Source organism: Phyllostomus discolor, chromosome 4, assembly GCF_004126475.2.
Source record: "Phyllostomus discolor isolate MPI-MPIP mPhyDis1 chromosome 4, mPhyDis1.pri.v3, whole genome shotgun sequence".
Classification (NCBI taxonomy): domain Eukaryota; kingdom Metazoa; phylum Chordata; class Mammalia; order Chiroptera; family Phyllostomidae; genus Phyllostomus; species Phyllostomus discolor.
In genome coordinates this window covers 55,747,200-55,773,505 of record NC_040906.2, presented here as the reverse complement: position 1 = coordinate 55,773,505, position 26,306 = coordinate 55,747,200, and the positions used below count along the sequence as shown (strand labels likewise).

Here is a 26,306-nt window from a genome sequence, read left to right as displayed (position 1 = left end):
ATGTAAAGTGCATGGAAGAGCAACAGAACATGCCAAGGGATGGACATCTAAGTGTTAGCTGTGTTAGTTAAATGTGTGCGAACAGCAACAGCAGGGAGAATGACAGTGATAGTAGAAGTAGTAGTGATGATAACTGCAATGACTTTAGCCACTATTTTTGAATGCATACAACATGGCAGATACTAATTATTCACTTTTATAAAGATTTTAAAACTTTTTTGATCCCAAAATCTATAAATACAATATTATTTACATTTCTTTAACAGGGATTTAACACAGTGATCATTTACTCAGCCACAAAGAACATTAAACAGATGTATTGAAAAAATAAATGCATATAAAAATCATTAGGATGTAATGTAACACTTTAGGAAATGTAGAAAATGGTGTGTGTCTTTAAAATATCTTATTCTGATATCTAATATATTTAGTGGTCTTAAGAAATGCAGCTAAGTAAAATATAGATTTGAGATAGAACCAAATACGCTAGGATCCTCTCCTATCTCCAGAAAATTTTCTTCTCACTAAAAATAACTTAGAAAGCAAAAATTCAACCTCTATCATCTTTGCTTCATATAGAAAATGAAGGTAATATCCTATTCCTTTTATATGTATTACATATTTGAGGCCTCATTCAGTTGGAGCTATCTGGGAGAACTCACTATAACTATAATTTACAAAATATTTTGTTTGCAACTTTTTTTCAGGCAGAAAATTTTGTCAACCTCAATTTTTTAGTGAAAAGCATTTGCTTAGCAAGGTAGTAAGATGTTTGCAACTTAAATAAATACTCACTCAAATAAAGTTACACTGAAGTCAAGCCAGTTCCACGGATCCCCAAAGAAATAAAACGGTTCCAGTCCAGGTGCCTCTGGCAATGCGTTTTACAAGGATTTCGAGCGTGTAAATTCCAAGCAAAGTGATCCTGCAGAAAACAATTTTATGTATACATTAAAAGTAATACATTGTCAGTTCTTAAATACATCTATGATAACTATATGGGCAACTGATCAACCAACAAATCAATCAACCAACAAGACAATAATCAAAAAAGCATGTGCCTTTGAACCATAGGATAGGGCTTTACACAGGGCTTTGAGAGTGGCCAATGGCTCATGGTATTGACCATAAAATTTGACTATCAGTTTTTCAACAACTCCTAGCTCAGCCTTACAGTCTTCATATATATATTAGGTAAGTGATGAACATATCAATATCAAATGTATTTCACACTGGGAGCCATACAATAAATAACCGAATTGTAAAGGAGTTTAAAGAACTAATTTTACTTTATGTATATATAAGGATTTTTATGGTAAATCAGTCTTATATTTACCTTCCAAACAAACTAGTTTTAAGAACAGAATTAAACTTGAAAGGTAGCATCAATAAAGCTTTCATCCCTGGAAAATTTAATGAGCCTTTCCATCATTGCAGACTAATGTAAGTCAAACTACTTACATTCCCCAGGGAGAGAAAATAAGTACATAATATAGAAAGAAAGGACAATTACTTTCTTAAAGAATGAAAAGAGCCCTGGCTGGTGTAGCTCAGTAGACTGAACGTGGGCTGTGAACCAAAGGGTCGCAGGTTTGATTCCCAGTCAGGGCACATGCCTGGATTGCAGGCGAGGTCCCCAGTGGGGGCCACGTGAGAGGCAACCACACGTTGATGTCTCTCTCTCTCTCTCTTTCCCTCCCTTCCCATCTCTAAAAATAAATAAAATCTTAAAAAAAAAAAGAATGAAAAGAAAGTTATTTGCATTTGAAGCAATCAGGTGTGGGTTTGCAATAGTAAAGAAAACCTGAGGCACCGATATATTAAACATTATTAATTAATTTTAAAATGAAACCTCATTTGTATGATGCAATAGGCATAAACCTTAGCTAAACACTCAAACATTCACATAGTATAACCCAACAGGTTGGGAAATAATTAAAGGGCAGAAAAACATGAAAATTGATTAACTGACATATATGTAAATTTGTTTCTATTTGGAAAATTTACTAATAATGGTATGTGGATAAATATTACATTAGGTACAGTGAATATACTACATATGAAATAAAGAATAAATTTACAATATTATAATATTATAAAGAATTAAATATACCATATAATATTTAGTATATTATATTACAATATATGATATAAAAATTTTATTTTATTATAATATTTAGCATATAATATACTGTAATGCCATATATTAAATATAAATGTAATGATATGAGAGTATATATAATAAAATTATACAACTTACTGTAATTTTGACCCCCAGTATGGAAAATCAGTCATGGTCATGGTCATAAATATGCAGTCAATCAGGACGCTAATCAAAATGAACAGTCGAAAAAAGGTAGGTTATAGTCAAGGAATAAAAGATAATAAATAATATTGGAAACATGTTCCTAAAATCTGTTTATATGTGTATACACATATGAGATAAAATAGTTCCTTAAATTATCAAAACATATATTATTCATATTGAAAAACAAGGAAGATGAAGATTTGTTAATATTTACTACTGTTATGTGTATGAGAGAACACATTTAAAGGTATTTTCAAATGTGGAATACTTAGTACAGTTATAATCCAGACTTCAATAGGGTGTACAATGAGATTACAATTCAAAAGAGAAAGATGGCAGCGGTATTTGAATAGAATAGTTGCATTTGATACTTGCACATTCTAAAGCCAATAGAAAAGGATATGGATGTACCAAAATCTTAACAGTTGTTCTTCTAATTGAATTGAAAGGAGACAATGTACACCAGGTGGCATTAAATCTGAAAATTGTTCTCTTTTTATTTAATACCATAAAAGTCTGCAAAGAGAAAAAGGGCATCACGTGAAATTAGAACTATGAGCTATAATGGAACCAATCATGTAACATATTGACAATGGTCACTTCAGTCATGAATGGTAAGTTACATTTTGCTTATATTTTGATATTCTTTTACAGACAAAATAAATGGAAGTTTCTTTTAACTCTTTTCAGTGATTGTTAGGCTTATCTATGACTATTTATTTTTTCTGCCAGTGTTCTACCTGAGAAAGCTATCACCACACACTAATCCTCAAGTTTTCCTGTCTAACTAAAATAAATAGGAAGAAAAGTATATATTAATAGTTTATGGAGATACATTTAAACATACCAGAATTCATGAATGTAAAAAAAAAGTCAATTTTTCTTCAAAGCTAATGAGGTATGGGATTACAATAGTAAAAATGGCCTAAATGCACTATAATATTACATTAATCATTAGTAGTTATTCATATAAAAATCCACTTGTTTGTTATCATTATCATAATATACACTTAAATCTTAAAAAATAATATGTTGGGATATAAAAGCATTAAAACCAAAATAATGAGAGATAAAAAATATCCTAATAATGAGTCATATGTGAGGGGGGCCACCCTAAAATACAAAATTATTTTTTGTAGATCAGGTTCCTTGTAGTACACGTTTCCCCCACTAGGTAAGAGTTCTAGGAACCCATCTGTATCAGTGTACCATCTGGTGTTGTTATGAGAGGCTGTGTTTGGCTTCAGTTGAAATTTTTTTTGAAAACTCTTTCAATACATTAACCCATTTCATAATGGGTGATTTACCAGTGCACCTGCCCACATCATGCTTTCTTCAGCAGTTTTTGACCAAGATGGCACAACCCCTGTTCTCCACCCTCCCTGTTCACCCAATCTTGCCCCAAGCAACTTGTTTTTTTGTTTCCGTGGATAAAAGAAGTCCTCAAAGGGAAATGTTTTGACAATGCAGAAGAGGTGGACCAAAAAAGGGAAGAAAAAACAAAAAATGACAGAAGCACTAAAAAGCATAAAAATTGACAAGTTCAAAAACTGTTTTGAGTGGTGGAAATGTCTTGATAGGTGTAGTGCATCAAATGGAGAGTACTTTGAAGGTGACTGAAGTTAAACATGTAGAAATAAATACACAATTTTTATAAATAAATTCAGTTTTGGGGGGCACCCTTTAGTATATGTATATATGTATCTACAATATAAAGGTGGGCAAAAGTAGGTTTATAGTTTTTATATTGAAAATAACATAATAATTATAAATAACAATACAAAAATAAACTGTTTTATATGACCATAACTGTAAACCTACCTTTGCCCCTGTATACTTAGCATTATATTTTATATTATATAATATATAACCATACAGAGGTGTATATGGTGACTATATATTGATATTTATATTTGTGTATATATGCAAATATATTAGTGGATACAAATTTGTATTTGTCAATTATTTATGAATACATGTTCTAAATGGAAACTTTTCCCAACATAACAGTCCATGGATATTTGGCCCTGAATTGTAGATATTTTTCCTTGTTGCATTTTAAATGCAACAAGAAATTAAAAAGGGCCCTCCAAATAAATCTGACTAATTAAAATGTGCTTTCTGTGTAATTTGCAGAAGAATTTCTTTCTTTTTTTTTTTTTTAAGAATTTCAAACTTCATAGAAGGACAGACATGCAACCAAGCAGCTGATATGTCATTGTGAAGCAATGAGCAATTCCAGGTATGATATTATCAGTTAATTGATGAAGTGCTAAATTGTTTATTTAATTTTAGAATCACTAACTTTATGTCATCTTAAACAGAATTAACTGAATATAATTCAAAATTTTAATAACTGTCACCATTAGTAACTACTTTTATGCTAGCTATGCTACAGTTTTTGACTTGTTTTATTCTTCAAACTCCTTGTTATTTTCCTTCAGTAGGAAGCCTGATTTGCTTACCACTTCTGCATATACTACACAGCACTCAGAACTCTGTTATATTAGAGTTACCTCTAAGGTTACTGTGTTATATTAATTTTATGCTTTAAGCATAGCAAAAACTGAAAACAGAAGTAGTTGAGATGAGGATTTACCAAGATTTTACAGGTGTTTAATTAATAATGTTATATAATGTCCGGGGAAGTTACCATAGCTAGTGGAGTCCTTTTTATAAATACATTTACACTGTAAAATGCCATTATTCTTCTGCCAGGCAAAGATTCAAGAGAGTCATGGTTGTATAATATGATCACTTTGCCTTCCATCCAGAGTCTTGTTCAATTCCATTTCACCTACTGTTACTATCTGTGAATGTTCTATTTACAAGAATATCAAATGACAGTTGTCTACAATGGAACTAATCCTCCTCTCCCCCAAACTAGATATTTTCTACAGTTATTGCATTTTTATCAGTGGGAAAACTATTTCTTCAGGCTGAAAACCTTGGCATTATCAGTCAGTCTTCAAATCCTGCTGATTCTTCTTGGGATTTTTCTCTCTCCTCTGAGACACTCCAATAATCCAGACCTCTGAACATCAGGCCTGGATTACCCTTTCTCTCCTATTTAATTTTCTGAACCTATCTCTTCCATGCAATAGTCATTTAGAAATCTTCTTATTAATCTTATTTAAATAGTATTTATCATATCAGTCTTTTGGCCATCACATAAATCCATGCTGAAATCTCCCTTATTTCATCTATTTCCTACAACGTGCAACACAGTTGCTAGGGTTCCATTCTATCATCCCCCATTCCTTCTGTATTCCAGATTTAATCCCTGTGGTTTGCTGTTCACGGATCTTCCCTTTGCCTTGTTGAAATATGAAATGTTTATCTAAACTATAATTCTCATTCTATTTCTTTAATGAAGGATTCTTCAGCTGTCAGTCCACACAGATCTCTGAATTTTCTAAACATAACTATTCTTATTTTTTTATCATTTTGTGCTTGCCATTACATTGTTCAAATATTAATAGATTCTTCAAGTTATTCTGGAGATAAAATAGGGTGGGAATGTATGAATGAATAAAAATGATAAATAAACTACAAATCAGCTTTATTTTCCTAACTACTGAGCAAGCTCAAGTTGAGCATGTGAATTGTGTATATATTACACAAATTGTATACTATGGTTATCTTAAAATTGATAAACGTTAGTAGCCAATCATCATATTCCATAAAACAAATAATTATATTAAGGTAGTGACAGTGTAACCTGTTACAAAATAAAGTATCCCCAAACCAACCAAGCAACAGGCAACAGCGAGTTTTGATAAAAAGCTCAAATATGTATGAGATTTCTTATGTAGGTTTGTATAACTTAAAATTAGTTGTTGATTTATTTCTTCATTCCACCTTTTAAAAAAATTTTATTGTATTTTTTTCCATTACCATTTAGGCCCACCTCACCACAACCCCACAATCACCACACTGTTGTCCATGCCCATGAGTTGTTTTTCCTTTTGCTCAACCCACCCACCCTCTAAGCTTCTCCCCACCCCAACCTCTTTTCTCATCCTATCTCAGTTATGTTTTTGGAATTTCTGCAAATAAAATAATACAAATGTCAAATTAAACCTTACATTTTGATTATGATAGTATGGGTCCACGTCTTCCAAGGGCTCTGACACCATTTCTTGAGGAAGAGTTCCATAAACAAATGGAAGCTCTTTTCCAACTTCCAAGTCAATGTTTGGCTTTAAATCCTCTTCATGTTCCTCCTTGTGTTTTTTAGCAATACGCTGTTCCATAAGTTCAAGGGACTCTCTGGTGAAGGGCACAAGGCCCTTTGGTTCTGGGGAAGCCATTTTTAATTTTTTACCTGCAACAAATGTATTTTCTTTAGTTCTGTATGAAATTTGTGTATACTGTATGAAGAAAAAATTTAAATTACAAAAGTTTAGAATATAAATAAAAGATAATAGTGAACTAGATGCATGCATTCAAAGAAAGTTCTTCAGTTTTGTAGAAATCTGAGTTGTTAAGCTAGGTTCTTTTATACTTAACAATAGACTTAATTTGTAATTTCATGAGTAACTCATCTGTTTCATTTACTTATCCATTGACTCCTTTCGGTTTACTCAAATCTTCCTTTACATGCCTTCCTGATAACAAGAATTCTAAAGTTACCAGAGATTTGGCATGTGAGGAATCCAGTCGTAGCTGCCATTTAACCATTGACTGGACTTTTCTTCCCTAAAGGCAGTCTTTATTAGCTCTAGGCCTCTTTATTCTTTCTTTTTTAAAATTAATTTAGTGGTATGACATCGATTAATAAAAATTATGTAGGGTTCAAGTGTACAATTCTTCAACATATCATTCGTAGATTGCATTATGTGAAGTCAGATCTCCTTCTATCACCATACACTCAACCACCTCTATTCTTCACTACCCCACCACCCCCATTCCCTCTGGTAACCCCCATACTGTTGACTGTGTCTATGATGTTTTCTTTTTTGTTTATTGTTTTGATTGTGTCTACACAAAAAATGTGAGAATATTTACTTGCAAAGATATATGCACCCTTATATTCCTGGCAGCATTATCTGCTCTTCTCTTTGTACAAACTCTGTTTACTCTTCTTGACTCCATTCTTCCTTCAAATTTTAAACTCTAATATCCCATAAAGCTGTGCCTCTCCCCTCTGTAGTGTCCTTCTTTTTGGTGAGTGCAGAGGGACACACAGGGTTTCAATGACTGTACATGGATACTTACTGAGTACATTTCTTAAAACACTGTTTTTCCTTCATCATTTATGTGGCAATCCCGCCAATCACTACAATTTAACAAGTAAAAGTGAAATTTATTGTTTTTTCCTTATGACTAAAATCAATTTTTAACCTTCTAGCCATTGTAAGACCAAAAGCCCAAACACAAAGTAATCATCTTGAAAATTACTCATGAAATGTTTTGTCATTAATTCCTCTGAAGAAAATAATGTACTTTCAATTATTTTTCATTATGTATTTAAATATGATCCAATGTTTATATATCGACATAAAGGCATGTCATCTTTGTAACTCTACATCTGGGTTGCTGTAGTAGTTTTTACTGGTTTCTCTCAATTCTAGTCTTTATTTTAAAGCATCCTAGTCTTTATCTTTAAGCCATCCTACAGGCCTCTCAAATTTATGTTCATTAAATATAATTTTATGCATCAATTCCCCATTCATAAACCTTGTTCTTTACTTTCACATAAAAATGTATTCTTTTGGTGATTTTCTCCAGCCTAATTCTTGCCAAAACCTACTCAAATTATCCTATTCGGTGAAAGGATCATCACAGATTATTATTTATGTATTTCCCTCAACCCTCTTTGTAATTTTATTATCGCAGTTACCCCTCTTTGTGACTTAATTATCACAACTAAAGATAAGAAATTTTGTACTTGATATTGTGGCTTTTGTATAAGTATATTTTGTCTCTAATAGTGCTGCTCTTGGTTGAATTCCTTCTATACAGTTTCCTTAAAACAGAAATCACACACGTATGTACACATATATTCTGCACCATAATTCTACACTGTTCAGTGAAACTGAATTGTTTAATACTTCAGTCCATTACTTATCTATTAATGGAAATTAAGAAAAGATATTAGTTAATCTTAATGGAGTACCAGTTATAAAATTCAGACTCTTACTCATAGCTTAAATAAATGGTGTTTGGCAGATGTTTCAAATATACACATGGCAATCTCACACATGTCCAAGGAGAGAACACATAGTCCTTTTCTGTGTCCTGGGAAATAAAAATGAAAATCCAGTGCTGGGATAACTCCTTATACCTTTCATGGGATCACAGTTTTCTGGGCTTTTTTTTCTTCTTTTCTTTTCTTTTCTTTTCTTTTCTTTTCTTTTCTTTTCTTTTCTTTTCTTTTCTTTTCTTTTCTTTTCTTTTCTTTTCATTCTTTCTAAACAAAGGTTTCCTTTGCTTACTTCTAAGACTCTACATTAAACAATGGCATCCCAGCTTCAACTTTGATTTTTCAGTTTAAATTCCCACCATATGCTTTCTCAAAAACTGTAAATAAAAAGATATTCTTAATTGGTCTAACCCTGCCTATCAACTTATTTCCCTTGTTTAGTCACTCATGACCAGAGAGAGGGACATTTTTACAATAGCAATAGCTTCTTATGTCTACTTCCCTCAACGGATGTTACAAGAACAGGGTGTGAAGCAATTTTAAGGAGAGGAATATGGGATATGAATATTGACGTATATCTACTTGGAGGCATCTTTCCAGATTAGCAGTAAAAATCCTAACAATTGTTCATCTTAAAATTTACCCCTTTCAAATACCTTGCTCAATATTATGCACAAAACTAACGTATTAAACATTGGTCAAGAATCATTTATATGTATATACCATATGTATAAATACAAATACATCTATAACAACACCTCACTTATCAAATTTTATTGAGGGAAGATAAAATTCTTTGCATAAGTCCAACTTATAAACATAGGTTACAGGCACTGAGGTTTGTTCTTATATATAACATTTTCTGCCTTTAAAATATTAAATATGCTTTCAAAATTAAGCTTCTCACGTGGAGTTACTTGAATATATATTAAATAGTTTCTTAATATTCATGATTCTAGGCTCTTATAAACAAATAAAATCATGAACTTTGGAGTTAGGTAGACCTACATTCAAAACCTAAAAAACCAAAAAAACAAAAAATACCCCCAAAACCTAAATACTATTACTAATGTTCTAAGAGGTCTCAGTCAAATCACTTAATATTCTTGAATCTTCAGTTATAAAATTGATATTCCTCTTTGGGTTAAATAAATAAAATAAAATAATATGGTGAAAATGCCTATTACAGTGACTGGCACCTAATAAATGGGAAGTAAATTTAAAATTTTAATTGTGATAAAATCGGTATATCTTAGAATGATGGGCCAAATCTCATAAAATAATATGTAATGGAAATATATGTAAGGTTATGAAATTTAGACCAAAACATCCCATCTACACAAGAATAGTAGAGAAAAGTTATATTTTTGTAGCAGAGAAAATGGCCAAGGGATTTTACTTACTTACTTAAGTGTAATTGCAATGTAAATCAATACTGACTTGTATCTGCCAAGAAAGCTATGTAACCTCTATCTGTACTGCAGGAAGATGGCAGCCCCTTTCTATTCTGCTATAATCCAAGACCATAGCCAAAAGGTAAGTTAGTAAACTGGAGGGTCTTCAAATAGAATCCAAATATTGATTAGGCTCAAATCACAGCATCTATAGACCACATAAAAGAATGGAGGATCTATTAATTGAAGTAGAAAAGACTCAAGTAAAACATTATTTTTGTCCAAGTATCAGAACATAGCCTGAGTCACATTTCCTCACATGTAAACTTTGGAATCTCTCACATGTTACATGAGGTCATAATGGTCAAACAAACCATACATGGAAAGCCTGCCCCACAGTGCTGGTCAGTGCTAATTCTTTCTCCTAACTCAACCAGTGATCCACAAGATTTCTTTAGTGATAATTTTGATGTTGAATGAAACTACTCCGGGCTGTTGACTACGTAAATGAGTTGATAGCAAGTCCTTATCAAATGGAACTGGCTTGCATCTGACTTCTATGTGGCTAAGAAAAGATTGTAAATTATTAATCATTAAGTCATAATTTGGTAAAAAGCATTTCTGTGGATAATTTATAAAATATGGTCCAGGCACTATGCTTTCCAGTGAGTGATCTTAATACAGTGCACTAAAGCCTGAACAATATGTTGAGATTAATACTTAATTTGTCCATTAGATTTCCTTTCTAAAAAATTGAAAGCTAAAGTAAGCTCTTGGCAAGAATTGTATCAAATTCAACTGAGGTTTGGACTCTAACTAAAGTTCTAGTTGCACTAATATTTTATATTGTTGATTAAAGTGCAAACCACGTATCTTGGATATCAGTTGGAAGTAGCACAGCTAGCATCGGTATGGGGGAAAGAGGTGCATTATTATAGAAAAATTCTCCTTAAAACAGTTTTCAAGCATTTGAAAAGGATCCAATATTTATAATAATTAAGGCAATTATAATTTTGGTCATACTATGTGACTACCACTTGCACTGGACTAGATGTTTCTATTATCTCATATTCTCACACGTCATCCTTGTGATCAATATTTATAAATGAGGAAGCAGACTGATGAGTTTCATGACTCATAGTGTAGCCAGTTGAGTGGCAAAGATACATGCTCAGCCAGGTGTGTCTAAATCTAAATCTGGGTGCCATTAAACTACACCACAAAACTCACAAGCTGCACGTTTTTAGACAAATGCAAACAACTAATACCTCAGTAGGGCTACCAGAGATATCCAAAAACTAATGGACTTAATGGGATAATTTAGACACCAATTTGCATCAATGGGTAGCTGACAAACTCATCAGGTGAGATTGTCTAGAAAACTTATTTATGTAAATGTTGTCAAAGTCAAATGTTTTGTAAAATTAAAAGGGAGCAAGAGTAGTGGCATTAATTGGGAGTAGAACAGGTGCCACCTAGTATGAAAATCCTCTACATAGATTTAGGATTTTCTATTGTGTGAATTACGGTGGAAGACCACCAGCAACAGAATTGGAAAGGACCAGATAATGCACTTAATGACTTTTCCAGGGTCTCATGGGATATAAGAAGTGACCACATGACCTTGGCAAGCGGATCAAACATATCAGCTCAGGTTACAAGTTTGGATTTAATGATACAAAATAAGACAGGCAGTGGAGATCCACTTTTGCAAGACAGACAGAAACTTCAGCAGCAAATTTTGCAATTTGGGGAACATATTAGTAATACAGTAGCAGTGCCCAGTGCTATATTTTTGGTAGTTTGAACTGAAATATTACTGATGCTCACTGGACTGCTTCTGCCATATGATATCAGCTATGATATTGGCTTCGACTTAGTTCTTTCTCTCCCCCTCCCCATACTTTCTTCTGTAGATGGCCAGATTTAGGATTATTGAGAAGTGAGTTTAAATCTATCAGTGGTTTCATTTCTTTCAGGCTGATTTGTTACTGTCATTAAGCATATTTTGAAGCATTGATAAAATATAAAATCTACATAAAAACTTAGAAGTTTATTTCAAATCAGAGTGATAAGGGCAACTCAGTGATTAATATAAAGAAATTAGAGGAAAATGCTTTTACTCTCCAGTATTTTCACCATTAGTGTGTTCTCTTTTGTCCATCATTTTAACTTTAAATTTAGATCCCATTTTCCATGAAGCCTTTGGAGCACAGAAAAGAGTGCAAATGGATTGGGTTTTACTTTTCCTTTACAGTTGTATAGACATTTAGAAGTCTGAGCATTCTCTGACTTCTAGTTATGCTGATGGTGTGGGTTTTGTGTAGTTTTAATTGTTTTTTTTGTACTGTATTGTTTGTGAAGCATATATGGGGAGGGCCAGAATTGGGCAATTCCCATTATTCTTGGCTCCATACATTTCTAACAGCCATACATATTTTTGATGGCAGAATGATTTAAATGCAGAGCAAAATTTAAATTTTAAAAGCACAAACAATGAAACTCATAAAAAACATAAATAAATGACTTTATAATGTTTTTAAATGGAAGTCCTAGTTTAATAAAGCAAAGCAATGGCTAGGATGTGAGCAAATGAGTACTTTAATATAAACTTTTTTTGTAGTATAAACTGGTGCATCTTTTCCAGAAGGAAACCTGGCACTAGTTTTTGAAATTAAAAAATATACACCTTACCCTAGCAATCTGAGCAGTAAGAACTTACCCAATGGGTACTCCTCAAACCAATTAATGTGTACAATGTTCAGAGTTGTGTTTTTTGTTAAAGTTACTGAGGTGATATTGGTTAATAAAATTATATAGGTTTCTATGATACCTCATCTGTATATTGCATTGTGTGTTTACCACCAAAAGTCAAATCTTCTGTTACCATACATTTGACCCCCTTTACTCTTTACTACCCACCCCACCCAGACTTGTATGTGAACAGCTAAAAATAGAAAGTCAACATGTTTCTCAGGTACTGCTACTAAACAAATTATTCTAGAATACACCCTTATAAGGGAATAGTATTAATTTGTGTGCTTCAGTAACCATGTGGATATTTGAAAGCATATGTGTGTAGAGTTACTTTAAAAATAGAATGAGGTATTAACTAAAAATGATGTACTTCTTCTTAATATCTTTACCATAATGAAATAACCTAATAGTTGATTCCTAACCATGTGCATTGGTCACAGGCTTTGACAGTGACATCTGTGAGATCTTGGTTGTATTACTGTCGTACAACATAGAGAATATGGAATATGGGAGAAGTGCCAGTTTAGAGATTATGGGAGGGAGGAATAATGCTTGATATTTTTGGTGTTGAATGTACATCTGAAATATGCAAAAGTAAAAATTCAGATATTAATTAAAAATACAGATTTGGACTTTAATAAAGATAATTAAACTGTATGTGTGTATGCATAGGTTTTACATACCAATATAAGTATATGTGTTTATATGAGTATATGTATATGTCACATAGTATATGGTTATATAACTACATGGATGTATAAATAGGCAAAACCAATGGAATACAAAAGATCACGTGTATGTGCAAAATGTGTAAAATTCCTTACAGAGTGATTGTAAGGACAGCCTACTGAAAGGCATCTACCTGTCATTTAACAGTTTAGAAAGCAAGTGGTTATATATCACTGCTAACAAATGCTTTAAGTCACGTGGGTCAAATATTAATAAGAAATACCAGTTAAAACATTGAAAGCACTTTAAAAAAAGACATTATATATTAAGAAGCAATGATGATAATGATTACTGGCTTCTCATAACAATAAAAGAAATACTAGATGAGGGAGTAACAATATCTTTAAAAAATGATGAAGCTAGCACTCCACATATAACAAAAGTATACTTCAAGAATGAAGACAAAATAGATATTCTCAGATGTTTCAGATGTAAATTTAGATCTTCAAGAAGGAACAAAGTGAAAGAGAAATGAAGAATAAGTAGGAAAATATAAATCATAACTAACAAAAAAGTAGAAGCAGCCCAGGTAACCATCAAGAAAATAGAAAAATAAAAACTGACATATTGACAATAGAACACAACTCAGCAATAAAAAATAAATGAACTACTGATACACATAAAATGACTGAGTTCAAAACATTATGCTAGGTGAAAAAAGCTTTATGCCAAAGATTATGGATCACATGATGTGCTTTATGTGTAGTGGTGGAATACACAAAGATAATGTCCAGGACGGATGATGGAGTTTCCTGGGGACATGGTAATGTTCATCCCATGAGAGGTTTGGAGCACACAGGTGTGTACGTTTGTAAAAACTGACAGAATGATACCCTTAAAGTTTATGCATTTTATTTTCACCTTTTAAAAAGCCCATAAACAAATATTGAATTCCAATAAATTATATGGATTATGAAGTGTTTATGGGTGAGGACCACTAGTGTTTGCAATTTATTTTGAAAGACAAAAAAATATAAGAAGAATTAATGAAGTATTTGAGGAATGCATACATATTTATGTGATAAAGTAAATATTATAAAGTGATCATTGAAGATTCTAGGCATTGAATGGGTATTTCTTATGCAATTTTGTTTGCATTTTCCATATGTTTGAAATATTTTATAATAAATATTTGAAAAAAATTAGCTTCATAACCAAATGGATTCAAATCTAGACTTTAGAGCTTTTTACCTGTGACTTTGAGTAAGGCACTTAACCTCTCCATGCTTCTGTTTCCTCGACTATGAAAATGGGAACAATAAAAGTACTTACCTCATAGAGTAGTGTGAGCATGGAATGAATAAATATGAAGCATCTGACAGGTAATACACACTCAATAAATTCTAGCTGTTGCTATTTTAAAGCATTGTATTTTAATGTTTAACCATCTTTTAAATTAAAATCACTGCCACATTTCCTGGAATTTATCAAGAGAATATGCTGAGTATGATTTAATTTCTTACTCACAAATTAAACTAATAATAATATTCAATTACAAGCAACTGCAATGCTGTGATTTAAATAATTTTTAAAGGGATGCTACTTTTGACATTTTCTTCTCCTTTTTTTATTAGTATCTCTTGTAGCACCAGATTTTTAGATTTTTTTTCTAATTGCTTTTGAATTGCTTGTTTCTGTTGGCTGCTTCTTCTAACATTCTTCTCTAATTTGCTAGGGGTAAACACCATAGCAATAACCCATGAGTAAGAGCCCAAAGTCTCCAGTGAAAAAGAAATCAACCAAACAATGAAAGTTTTAACTCCTCATCAATCTTCTCCCTTCACCCTAACCCCACATCCCATTACTTTCTTGTCCTGAGATAGAGCTTGAAGGGTTGACACACAGGGGAGAACATATGTCATTTAGACCCCAAGATTCTAGTCTTGTTTAAAAGAAGCTGATGATATTTCTTTTTATTATAAGTATAATCCAACACATCACAATTATTACCCAATGACTTGAAGTCCCAAGTAGAAACTCTTCTAGTAGGAGGTATTAATGACAGGCAACTAATTGGACAGACCTAACATCTAATAGCAAATAGCCATGTACCCCTGTGAATAGCCATGTACTCCTAGGTATTAGTAAATACCTATGTACTGCTGTGAATATGCAATCTCTAGTCTCCAAAACTGGCTTGGATTTCATTTTATTTGTTACATAATTAATTTATATGCTTAGATTCTTCTTGGATTTGCATCTTTTTAGTCTAGTACAGTTAGCAGGTTTTTTTTAATTTCAACTCTTTTTCTTGCCCATGAGATTGTTTTGCTCTTTTTAAAATGACTTTTGATTTATAGCTCTTGTTTTTACATTCTCTACAATTATTTTCTTCCCAGAGTTCAGTCAGTTTTGGCTATGCTCCTCAACATGTGTGCCTGACCTAGGATTGACCCATTCTGGATGGATGTTCAGTAATTTTTGGTGGCTTCAAATTTCCTGATTGCTCAACTCTATCTTTCCTTAGTTCCCTTGTCTTGACCCCTCTTAGAAGCTTTGGAATATGCTCTCTTAGAGAAAGAAGTAGTAAACAACTGAGTCTCTCAATATATATATATATACACACATATATATGATCATCTGTACTCATTTTAATTATATATTCTAACATTTTAATATCAGATATATTTTAAAAGGTGAGCTCCAATTTTCCTTAAAAGATTGTTCTTGCCATTTGATATGCTATGTAGGGCAATATGTTTAACCATGGTATTTGTTTTTGACATTCATTTATCTGGCAATCATTTGAGGAAAATATATTTGACTTATTAAGTGCCAAGCACTATACCAGACAGCAGTGCTAGAAATATTAATAAAATATAATCACTGAATTTAAGGAAAATGGGAGACAGACTTGTAAATAAATAAGAACCAAGTCATCTTGGTCATCTCTGAAAGTTATTAAGTTTTAAGAGCAACATTGACTAAAATTTGTAGGAGACCATTCTGCATGGCGTGGGCCCAGCTCCCACTCAGAGATGCACAGGACCCATGGCCATAGATAGTTCTCCCAAGGGGAATCAGGCCTGCAATGTGCCTAGGCCTCTTTGAGTCTTGCTCTTGCTAAAAACCTCTCTCACCCTGAACTGCAGACATCTACTGCAAAGTAACATCCTAAAATCCATGCTAAACGTTCCAAGGATGAGTGTAACTTGTTCAACCACTTTTGCCTTTTCGTTTGCAAGTATTCCTCTTCTGTGATGTTAGTGGCATTGGCTCCTTTGTTTTCTGTAAAAGGTAACCACCTAAAGCGAACCTGTGCATAGTAAATGAGGACCATCAAGTAATGTGCTGAGAAACTCAATAAAGGCCGGTCATAGCAAAGGCCAAGGCTTTTGCTCCGCTTGAAAGAAAAGCCATGCTGTCCCTTTTCCTCCACTGGACTCGGTAGTCTGTGTGAATGTCTCCTTTCATCCATAATGATGCAGACACTGTGGGCCAGTGTCAGCATCAAAATTAAAAGCATTTCCAACACAGGTAGACCTGGTTTTTACATAGTGTGTGCCAAATTTTCTAATAATCTGATAACAATTAATATCTCTTGTCTTGAAATAGGGAACAGTCTAGGACACTAGGCTTCAGAATACCATATTCAATATACACAAAGGATTAGAGGTCTATAACCAGTGTCAGATCACAAAGTCTCCCTGTCTGCATTTGAGCGCAAATTTGTTGAGAACAGTGAAGAGGAGGAAAACTCAGTGGCAGCTGAAACACCAGGAACGGGCAAAGATCACTGGGGATAGGATCCCAACAAGGGTCTCCTGACTTACTTACAAATGCCACTGTGAGTGATAAAGATGATAGAAAGTGAGGCTCCTAGGAACACAAAAGTAAAGTTGATTCTGCTTCAAATATTCCTACTTGAATTTTATAAGACAACAAGTCTTAGAAGTGATTTTTCCCAGTGAGTCTGGGAAAGTGTTCCAAACCAACATTCTAAACTGTTCAATGACTCCAATTTCTCCAGATGTTTTTGAACAGATGTTCTTCAGACAGATGTCCTTTGTAAAATTGGCCTCTGGGATTTCTGAATTACCCCTTGTTACTCCAACAAAATGAGCAAGTTGTAGAGGAGCCAGGGTCTTTCTAGAATTGTATTTCTGGTGAGTCCTGTCTGCCAGATCCTTAACCAAAAATTCTTGGCCAGTGGTCACATCAACAAGTAAAAGAAAAGTACCATTTGTCACTTCCCAGTGGAATGCATGGGGGTTTTATCATGCAACCAGATTCTAAAACTTGCTTTCAACCCTGAAGTCCATGATGCAACTGGCTCCCCTGAGGTGCAAGACCTGATCTCAACTTCTGTTTAATAAAATCCATGACTGAAACTCTCCCTGGAGCTCCTGGGGCCCATTCACAACCAGCTGATCTCTGTGAGCATCCTCTTCATCTACAGTGAGACTCTTGGATTTCCGTGAACCCTCATTGTTGCCCAGGTTCTGAGCAGTGGAACAAACCATGCCCTAAATCTGTGACCAGATGAAAGAGTCTGAACCAGTTGCAACATAAGGCAAACCATAAACCTCTAGCACCTAGTCTGGCTGTGGGTTAGCTTGAGATATATACAAGACCTTCAACAATGTGTCAGATTCTGGATGGCTGTAAGGATGTCACAGTGTCCAATCTACAGTTCATGAGTCCTGAGGCCTCTCAAAGGACACAGGTAAAAGAATGGTGATGTTTGGTCAAGACCTTGGTATTGAGTTGTAGGGAAAGGAAATTCAGTGCAGCTGGTTTGAATTATATCAGCTCCTGACTACCTATTAGAAATCTCCTGGTGCTAATATTAAAAATCTAGGAAATGGAGAGCATTATGCCAAGTGAAATAAGCCAGGTGGTGAGGGGCAAATACCATATAATCTCACCTTTAACTGGAACATAATCAACAAAAGAAAAAAGCAATCAAAATATAACCAGAGACGTTGAAATTAAGAACAATCTGACAATAACCAGAGGGGAGGTGGGAGGGGATAATGAGGGGAAGGGTTTTCAGGAGCTACTATAAAGAACACATGGACAAAACCAAGGGCGAGGGTGGAAGCAAGGGAGGGAGGTGAGTTTGACTGGGGTTGGAGGGGAGTGATGGAGGGAAAATGCAGACAACTGTAAATGAACAATAAAATAATTTCAAAAAATCTAGGAGCAAACATCCCAACCCAAATGGGCAATTTCAGATTATGTTGGGCTGAGCCCCTTGAGATGAATCTAATGCAACCTGCCAGACACAAAGATTCCTTTATATGATAGCCAGGCATCATCCAACCACCTTTATGGAGCAAGCAGAGGCATGGTCACATTTTCTTTTGTTTTTTCTTGTCTGATATCCAAAGTATGAGAGATGAAGTGCATACTGGAATTGCTGAGGCAAATACCTGCTTTAGAACATCACTTCTCCAGAAGATCATTCTTTTCACCTCTTTGAGCGCCTTCTCTCCCTTACTTCTAGACTTTCCTCATTCTCTGGGTGCCTGTTCAGCAATGACCATACTGAATACTAGCAGTCTGCCACAAAGATCCTGTTTGAAGAGCAGCTTCAAAGTTTGAAATCAAAGAAGTGCAGTTGGGACAGTCACATTATCCTGCTGCTCTGGTTCCCTCAGAGAGAATATATATCTCCTTTTCCTTCCACTCTTTTCTCTCATTTCCGACACATTCAATTTCATATTAAGTACAGTGATTAGAGGTCACGGGTTCTGGGGACAGTTTGGGTTCATACTTGTTGTTGAGGACTAATTATTAATGGCATTCTCTTTCCTTTTCAAAACATCCTGAATTGGAAGATGAATGACATAGCCACCCAATAAGCAAGGCCACCCAATGACTGGCCTCTGTGCAGCTGTGTTCTCAGGGAAGAGGCTGTGTGGATAGCATTTTCTATCAGCAACTGCAGCTGCAGCTTCTGAGAGATAATGAAGGACACTGAAGAAAGGTAATGTCGGAAGTCAATGTTTTTCCTGTCTCCTCCCACTCCCTACTTCTCCTGTCTCTCAGTTTGATTCCCAGACAACAGCCCACCAGTAATGCAGTCAGGCTATGAAGACAGATCCTGCACATGTGGGAAGTGACTACCTAGGCCAGTCATAGCCTCCTTGCTCTCATTTTCCTCCCTTTAGTTAATGAAACTACAACATCTATCAGGGGTGTCCAAAGTTTTGGCATCTCTGGGCCACACTGGAAGAAGAACATTTGTCTTGGGTCACACATTAAATACATTGTGACATGTAATCACACACAAAAAATATCTCCTAATGTTTTAAGTAAATTTAAGATTTTGTGTTGGGCTGCATTCAAAACCATCCTGGGCTGCATGTGGCCCATGAACAACAGGTTGGACACCCCTGATTCTAAATAATCCAACTCTCCTGTTTTCTGGGAAGCTGGATTTGACCCTAGGGATAGAAACAGATGCTGGATTAGCTTTGCCAAAAGAAATTATGGCATGTTCTACTCCATACCAGATAGTATATATTCATGTATTCTCCTAATTTATTTAATAAAAGATTTAAAGTAGCTTACAAGGGTGTAGGCCACAGAGCGAGATAATGTAAATTAGGAAAAGTGAAGAAAAAAATAGTTAACTTGGGACGAGAAGGTACAGCATGCATACATGAAGGAGACAGTTAATATGCCCATCAAATGGAATCTGTATTGTTGAGAATGTAGAAATCACAACCTACTTTAATGAAGAGACCAATTTCGATGGACATTTTTGTTCATTTAGGGCTACTGGACTGCACTGTGTAGATATATCTTATGGCTTATGTTTCATCTTTCCCACATTCTATGATGACTCACAACTAAATTCTGTGATGCAAAATCTTTTCCCTTAGAACTCTGTATTATCTTTTTTTTTCTCTCTCCAGGGTTTAGAACTCAAATGATATTAGATGTACTGCTTTTTTTTCTTATGGAGGACATGATAATATTATCATTGTCTTTTGAGATGCAGAAGACTATGAGCAGAGATGACTGAAACTCATGAGATTCTGAAAGACATGGATAAGGTTAAAATAATCAATAACTTTAGCAGTAAAGCTTTAGAGAGATAACTGAAACTCTTCTCAGTGGATATGACCATTGGCTGGCTGGGATATGAAGACAATGGGCACCTTCACACAGTTTAGGTGAAAGTGTAATTAAGTCCATTTTAATCTGAATGACTTTGTCAATAGTTACATGTACTCTTGGGCTCCCAAATTAAACTGCCCTTTGAATATTCTTGCAGAAGTTCGAGAAGTCACATTTGCAAAGATGTCAGTCGCAACAGGCTTTTAATTTCAAAGACTGGCAACAATCAAAGTGTCCACTTTAAGGAGCTAATCTCATAAATTCCAGTAGGCTGCTATCATGAGACATTATTTAGTAATCATGAAGAAGAGATATGTCTGTACTCATATGGAAAGATTCCCAAAATAAATTACTTAGTGAAAAATGTAACATTGAGAATGGCTTGCTGTGTTTACCTTTGAATGAAATGTCTTACAAGGATTATACACATGGTATTATATATGCTACTACATGCGTAATGTTTCCCTCTGGAAGAAACTAACCTGCAATATCTATAGCAGTTTAGGAACTAAAAGGTATCAGGAGATTCTGTTGCTCTCTGGTTGATATTTCTCTACTATTTGAATATAATTTACCATGTATGTATTATTAAAATCTGGAAATGGAATGCTTACACTCTGAAGGCTTGCAAATAATGGGCAGATTGACCAAAATGGCGTCAATCCACCTGGAATTTTGGAACCCTGTGCTCCCCTTGACTTCAACCTGCCTAGTGGATTATTCTGCTTTTGGATTATTTTTTCCACTTGAGCTGCTTACTTCCTGTTTAATTTTGATTGTTTGACTCCTACTCTTTAATCCTTTCTGTCATACACTTTATCTTGCCTGCCTTAATTGACATTTTTTCCCTTTGTCCCTGGACCCAGATTCTGACTGCAGCTGTTTCTGCTCCCAGGTCAGCCTGTTTGGGCTTCAGAGTATTCACTTAATTCTGGTCTCAACTCCTTCGCTTTGACAATTTCAGCTAACACATTCCTAGAACATGTCATCTGGAAGAGGAAAATTATAAATAACTTTCTCAAAAACATAAGTATGCACTGCCATTTTGTCTTGTTTCATATTTCTTAAGAATTTTAATCCATTCTTTAGGATTCAAAAACTAGAAAAACAGCTGTGTAAATAAATGAGCACCTGCAAAAGTCCAAAGGGACAGGTCCCATCTCTCCCCAAATAAGATTTCCTTTGAGAACTGAACTCCCCTAAAAATCTGGTGAACTTGGATTCCAGGGATGATTCATTCAATAATCATGAGCTGAGATCTTTGCAAATGTCTTCTTTCTGGGGAGGAGTCCATATCATACACATTCAAATGGTACAGCTCATACAAGGGGAAGAAACCTGGGTAAGTGTCATATGACAGTCTTAGCACCCAGTCTCAAATTCACTAATGAGAATGAGCTCAAGGAAAGCTCAGTAGGAGTTTCAATGCCTTAAGAGGATGGATACAGGACAGTGAATCTCTATGGTAGACAGAGTCTCACCAGGCTAAGCCATTATGACTGGTGAGGCAGTGGAGGCAGGGACAGAGTTCCAGGAACACGAAGAAAAGCTGCCTTGATTTTCAGCGTGCCCTCTTAAGCTTCTCTATGGCAACCTCATGGTTCACTAGCAGGGTCCCTTGTTTCTATGAATATGACAACAATTTCCAAGCTATGCCTGTCCAGCCCACCAAAACAAGCATATTGGGGAAAGTCCAGAATATCTCCAGAACTAACTGTCCTGTGACCCTAGTCAGTCAGGCCCTTGAGAAGAAATATCTGGCTAGAGGCCATTTAAGAGCTCAAGAGGGAAGAATGTATTGTTGCCCCTGCTAGAGTAATACAAAGGAGAGCCTATCATGCATGCACTTCTACACTAAGCAGCAATCCTGAGGCTTTTTAACCTATGGGTTTAGGTGCCACTGGATCTGTGGAATACAGATATAGATTTAAAAAAATATTCCACAACAGATACATTCACTGGAGCCCTAATGGCCAGAGTTGGCTATTCACCTGGGCTCCTGATCTCTCCGGAAGAATTCATCTACTCTTCCGGGACCTACTCCCACTCCCCTAAACTACTCTAGCTTTTCAAATGAGGAACCAAACACAGATACTGATCAACTTCTGGAATTTCAGAGAAATATGAGAGGAGCCTTGAAACATATTAGGGCAAAACTAGATATGGACCAAAGCCAAAGTTATGGCCTATAATTAAGCACTTAGATCATGTCACTTCTGGAAGAACTCAGAGAGTGAGAGGCTGGTGGGCTGGGAGCCTCACTCTGGTATCTGAAGCAGAAAGGAAGGAATATTCCATTCAGCACCACATATTCACCCAGGGACTACCCCCCCACACACACCATAAATCAACATCCTCTTATGTTCTAGTTTAAAGCCAAATGCCCTGACCTATTTTTGGACTTAAAAAAATAGAATTTCCCTGGTCAGGGAGGGCCCTAGCTTTAACGAGCTCTTGTTTGATGCTAATACAGTCAGTTTGGCAGCTGGCTGCCACCACAGAGCTGGTTACCCTCAGCCAGCAACAGGCCAGGGCAACTGGGTCAGAAATATTGTGTATACAACAGGGATATCTGTAGCCAGACAAATGAGCACCCCATCAGCATGGAGTATAACCAGAATAAACCTGGTGTATAAATAACAATGCTAGAACAAATACATGGAAATCATGATGCCAGCTGGGCCAAGAGATATGGACCAGATGAAAAACATCTGTAGAAGCCTTCGGGTGAAAACTTTCTCTTCAGCCTGAAAGGTTCCCTCTTTTAGTGTTGTAGAGATGAGATCTTGCTTACCTGGCCTTGATTAGCCCACACTAATAGAAGAGAAGGAGAAAAACTCAGGGAAAAATGAGATGTCTGTATAAGTTAGTGTCATGGGATGGTGGGTGACTATGCATTGCTGATGGCTACTCAGGGTGGGTAGGGTTCACATATGTCCTCCCACAACTGACCAGTGTTGATATTGGCTAGTGAAAATAATGGGACCAAACTCCCAGAAATCAAGAATGTCCCTTTCATGCTAATGTCCCCACCATAAGCTTTCAAGTGAGAGTCTATGCTGGTAGGGACAGGATTATGGATCAGACTTGGAGTGCCTCGTTTATGGTGCAGATTCTGTCATAGTGAGATCTAGGGCTGAGATGTAGTAGGGTACTTCTCCCTAGGTAAGAATTGAGCAAAACCTGTTGTTTTCATTTCCTGTGTGCTTTAGACCTCTATTTGTCCTACTGGATCAAATGTCATGAGCGTATATACCAGCTACCCTACTAGACCTTCTCCCACAGGAGGCCATGAGACAGATGCCCAGTTCCTAGGTGCCCTGGCTCTACTGCCCACTCTCCAGTGGAGACCAGTACATGTGGCAGGTGCTGGGTCCTGCCCACATCACCTGGGATCTGTTGGATCCCTTTTCTGAGCTTATATCCAATTTTAAGATTTTCTCCTATTGTTTTAAACACATTGACAGGAAAGAAGGGGCTCAGAGCACCTCTCCTCTGAATGCAGGGTTTTAATGAATCCCAGCCATCAACAGTCAGGTATTTATGCCTAAACTTTGATTTTTCCTATATTAATTAATGGACCAAAATACATTCAGCTATATCCTATATACTCGATGGTTTCATCCCTAGGATCTAAGACCACATACCTAAACCAAAATTTAAAAATAAAAACAGAAAGTGGGTAAAGCATATTTTGAGAGAATTCAAAGGTGTTTAATATGAAATGTTAGCTAAAGCCTGCAATGTTGCAATAGAATATACTTGAAATTGTACAGATGGCAAAAGAGATCATGACTTGCATTTGAATTTCCCTTCTTCTAGTGCATTCCAATGAGCCCGGCCATAACCTCTTTTATTCAGTCACTGAACTGGACTTAAATATGTAAGAGCTAGAGCAGTGGAATGGATAAGAACATGGAATAATCTCGATGCAAGCAACAATTACACGTGACATTACCTTCACAAAACCCTTCATGTAATCTCAGTAATTTAGTCCTTACCAGAACATGCAAGTTTTTGATGTGTGATTTACAAATAATAAAAATAAAGCTTAATCAAGAGTTAAATAATTTGCTTTTTCACAAAAATGGAAATCAAGTTTTATTATTCTCAATCTCAAAGTCTTCTTCATTGGACTTCCAACTCATTATTGATTAGCTAAGTAGTAATTACTGGCTAATTACTCCTTATAGGCCTTATCTTCTTGACTTATAATTTTAATTAGGGCTTATTGTAGCAGGTATGGTACTCAGGATTCTCTTTATTACAAGGCCCAGTTTCCTTCTATTTTTATCATAAACTACCCTCCTGCACAATAGTCAGAAATAAAAAATAACCACAAAAAGCACCACCTAAACACCTTCCCATTTCAAGAAACTTTTCTGACCAATATCCAAACTTGCCTCTATCATTTCCATTAAGAAAGGGAGCCCATCACTGTGCCATCCCACCTGTGCCCATCACTGGCCCTGCTTTGACCAATATTCTAAGTATTGGAGGCAACATGTAACCAGAGCCACAAGGAATAATCATCACCTCTGAAAGAAAGAAAACCTCCAGAACACATGACTTTTACAGAGCTAAACAATGAGAAAAACAAAACAAAACAAGACAAAAAACAACCTCAAAACCTGTTGATCCAAACACCACTCCCCATCACATTTATGCCTCTAATTTTATACTGTCAGTTCTTACATGTAAAGCACCAATCTTGAAACGAGACACAAGTATACATCCTAGGAGAAGTATATATACCCTATCTTGCATAAGGTTTATTCCTTCTCCTCTATTATCCTGCCATGTGACCTAAACCCCATTGACATAAAGGGTTTCTAGAAATTTTACACTGACAGAGCATCCTGCTATCAGAAGCTTACCTGGTGGAATGAGAAAACCGACCTCACATACAGTGCAGGGCAAACACCCACAGGCCACTGCTGCTCTGGAAATCAGTGGCCCTCTTAATTCCTGCCCAGAGTCTTCATCTCCAGCTGGGGATCTAGGGGTATGTACAGGGTGGGGCAGGTGGGGGTTGGGTGGGAAAGATTGGCAGCGGTGGGCAGCTGTCACCACCCTGGGACTGGGCATACACAGCAAGAAAAAGGCACTTACTTGCTACCATGTGACGGGTCTCCACCAGCTCCTGGGCTTCTTGGAGCCCTCAGAGCTGGGCTCCTTGGAACCCTTTTCTCCTCTTGGGCTTCTCTTTCTGATCTCTGGTTTCCTGGGCTCTGGTTGCTTAGGAGGTATTGCTTGCTAGGCTGGCATCTGCCCTCACCAGCTGCTAGCCAAGCTATGATGGCTCGCTGAATTGTCAGCTAGAAACCGAGTCACTGGGGAGGCTGCCCAGCCACTGACCAGAGACCCCCTTCAGCCAGATGCGCAGAGGAGCCGCGCCCTCCGCCAGGAAGCTGTTTTTATGTCTTTCCCCACTCCTCCCTCCCCTCTCCCAGCTTCACCACCCTCTCCCCCCGCCCTCAGCTCCAGGCCAGTGCGCGACTCCTTCTACAGGGGCGTGGGCGGGGTGGTGTTGACAGAAAGCCGGGCAGCATCTGAAGACGCAAGAGACGGGGCAGCTGTGGTGTCTTGCGGGCCAGAGGAGCGGGATCTACGAAGGGGTGAAACAGGGGGAAGTGGGCTTGAAGAAAGGGAGAGGCGGATTTGCGCAGGGATGCAGTTAAAGTGGAAGGTGGAGGAGGGGAGAGAGGTGTGAACTGGTGGGAGAGGCGGGAGAGCAAGAGAGGAAGGCAGCAAACAGGTTCTTCACCTCCACCTCCAGTTGCTTTCTCTCTCCCCTCTCGTGGCTGCTGCAGCAGAGCCTGCAGCGTTCAAATCAGGGCATGGCTACGGTGTGAGTGTAAGTTTGTGTGTGTAGGTATGCGTCGGTGTGCAGCGGTTT

General features: G+C 36.2%; 1 protein-coding gene across 1 annotated transcript in view; it reads right to left on the bottom strand.

The window, feature by feature from the left end:
• SCN7A (sodium voltage-gated channel alpha subunit 7) overlaps positions 1 to 25,511 on the bottom strand; it is an 81,953-nt gene extending 56,442 nt beyond the window's left edge. Inside the window, 6 exon segments of the mRNA XM_036023355.1 lie at positions 796 to 851; positions 853 to 925; positions 2,261 to 2,356; positions 2,712 to 2,824; positions 6,397 to 6,635; positions 25,285 to 25,511. Coding sequence (XP_035879248.1) covers positions 796 to 851; positions 853 to 925; positions 2,261 to 2,356; positions 2,712 to 2,824; positions 6,397 to 6,635; positions 25,285 to 25,495 — 788 coding nt within the window. The 5' untranslated portion in view covers positions 25,496 to 25,511.
• Positions 25,512 to 26,306: the final 795 nt, after the last annotated feature.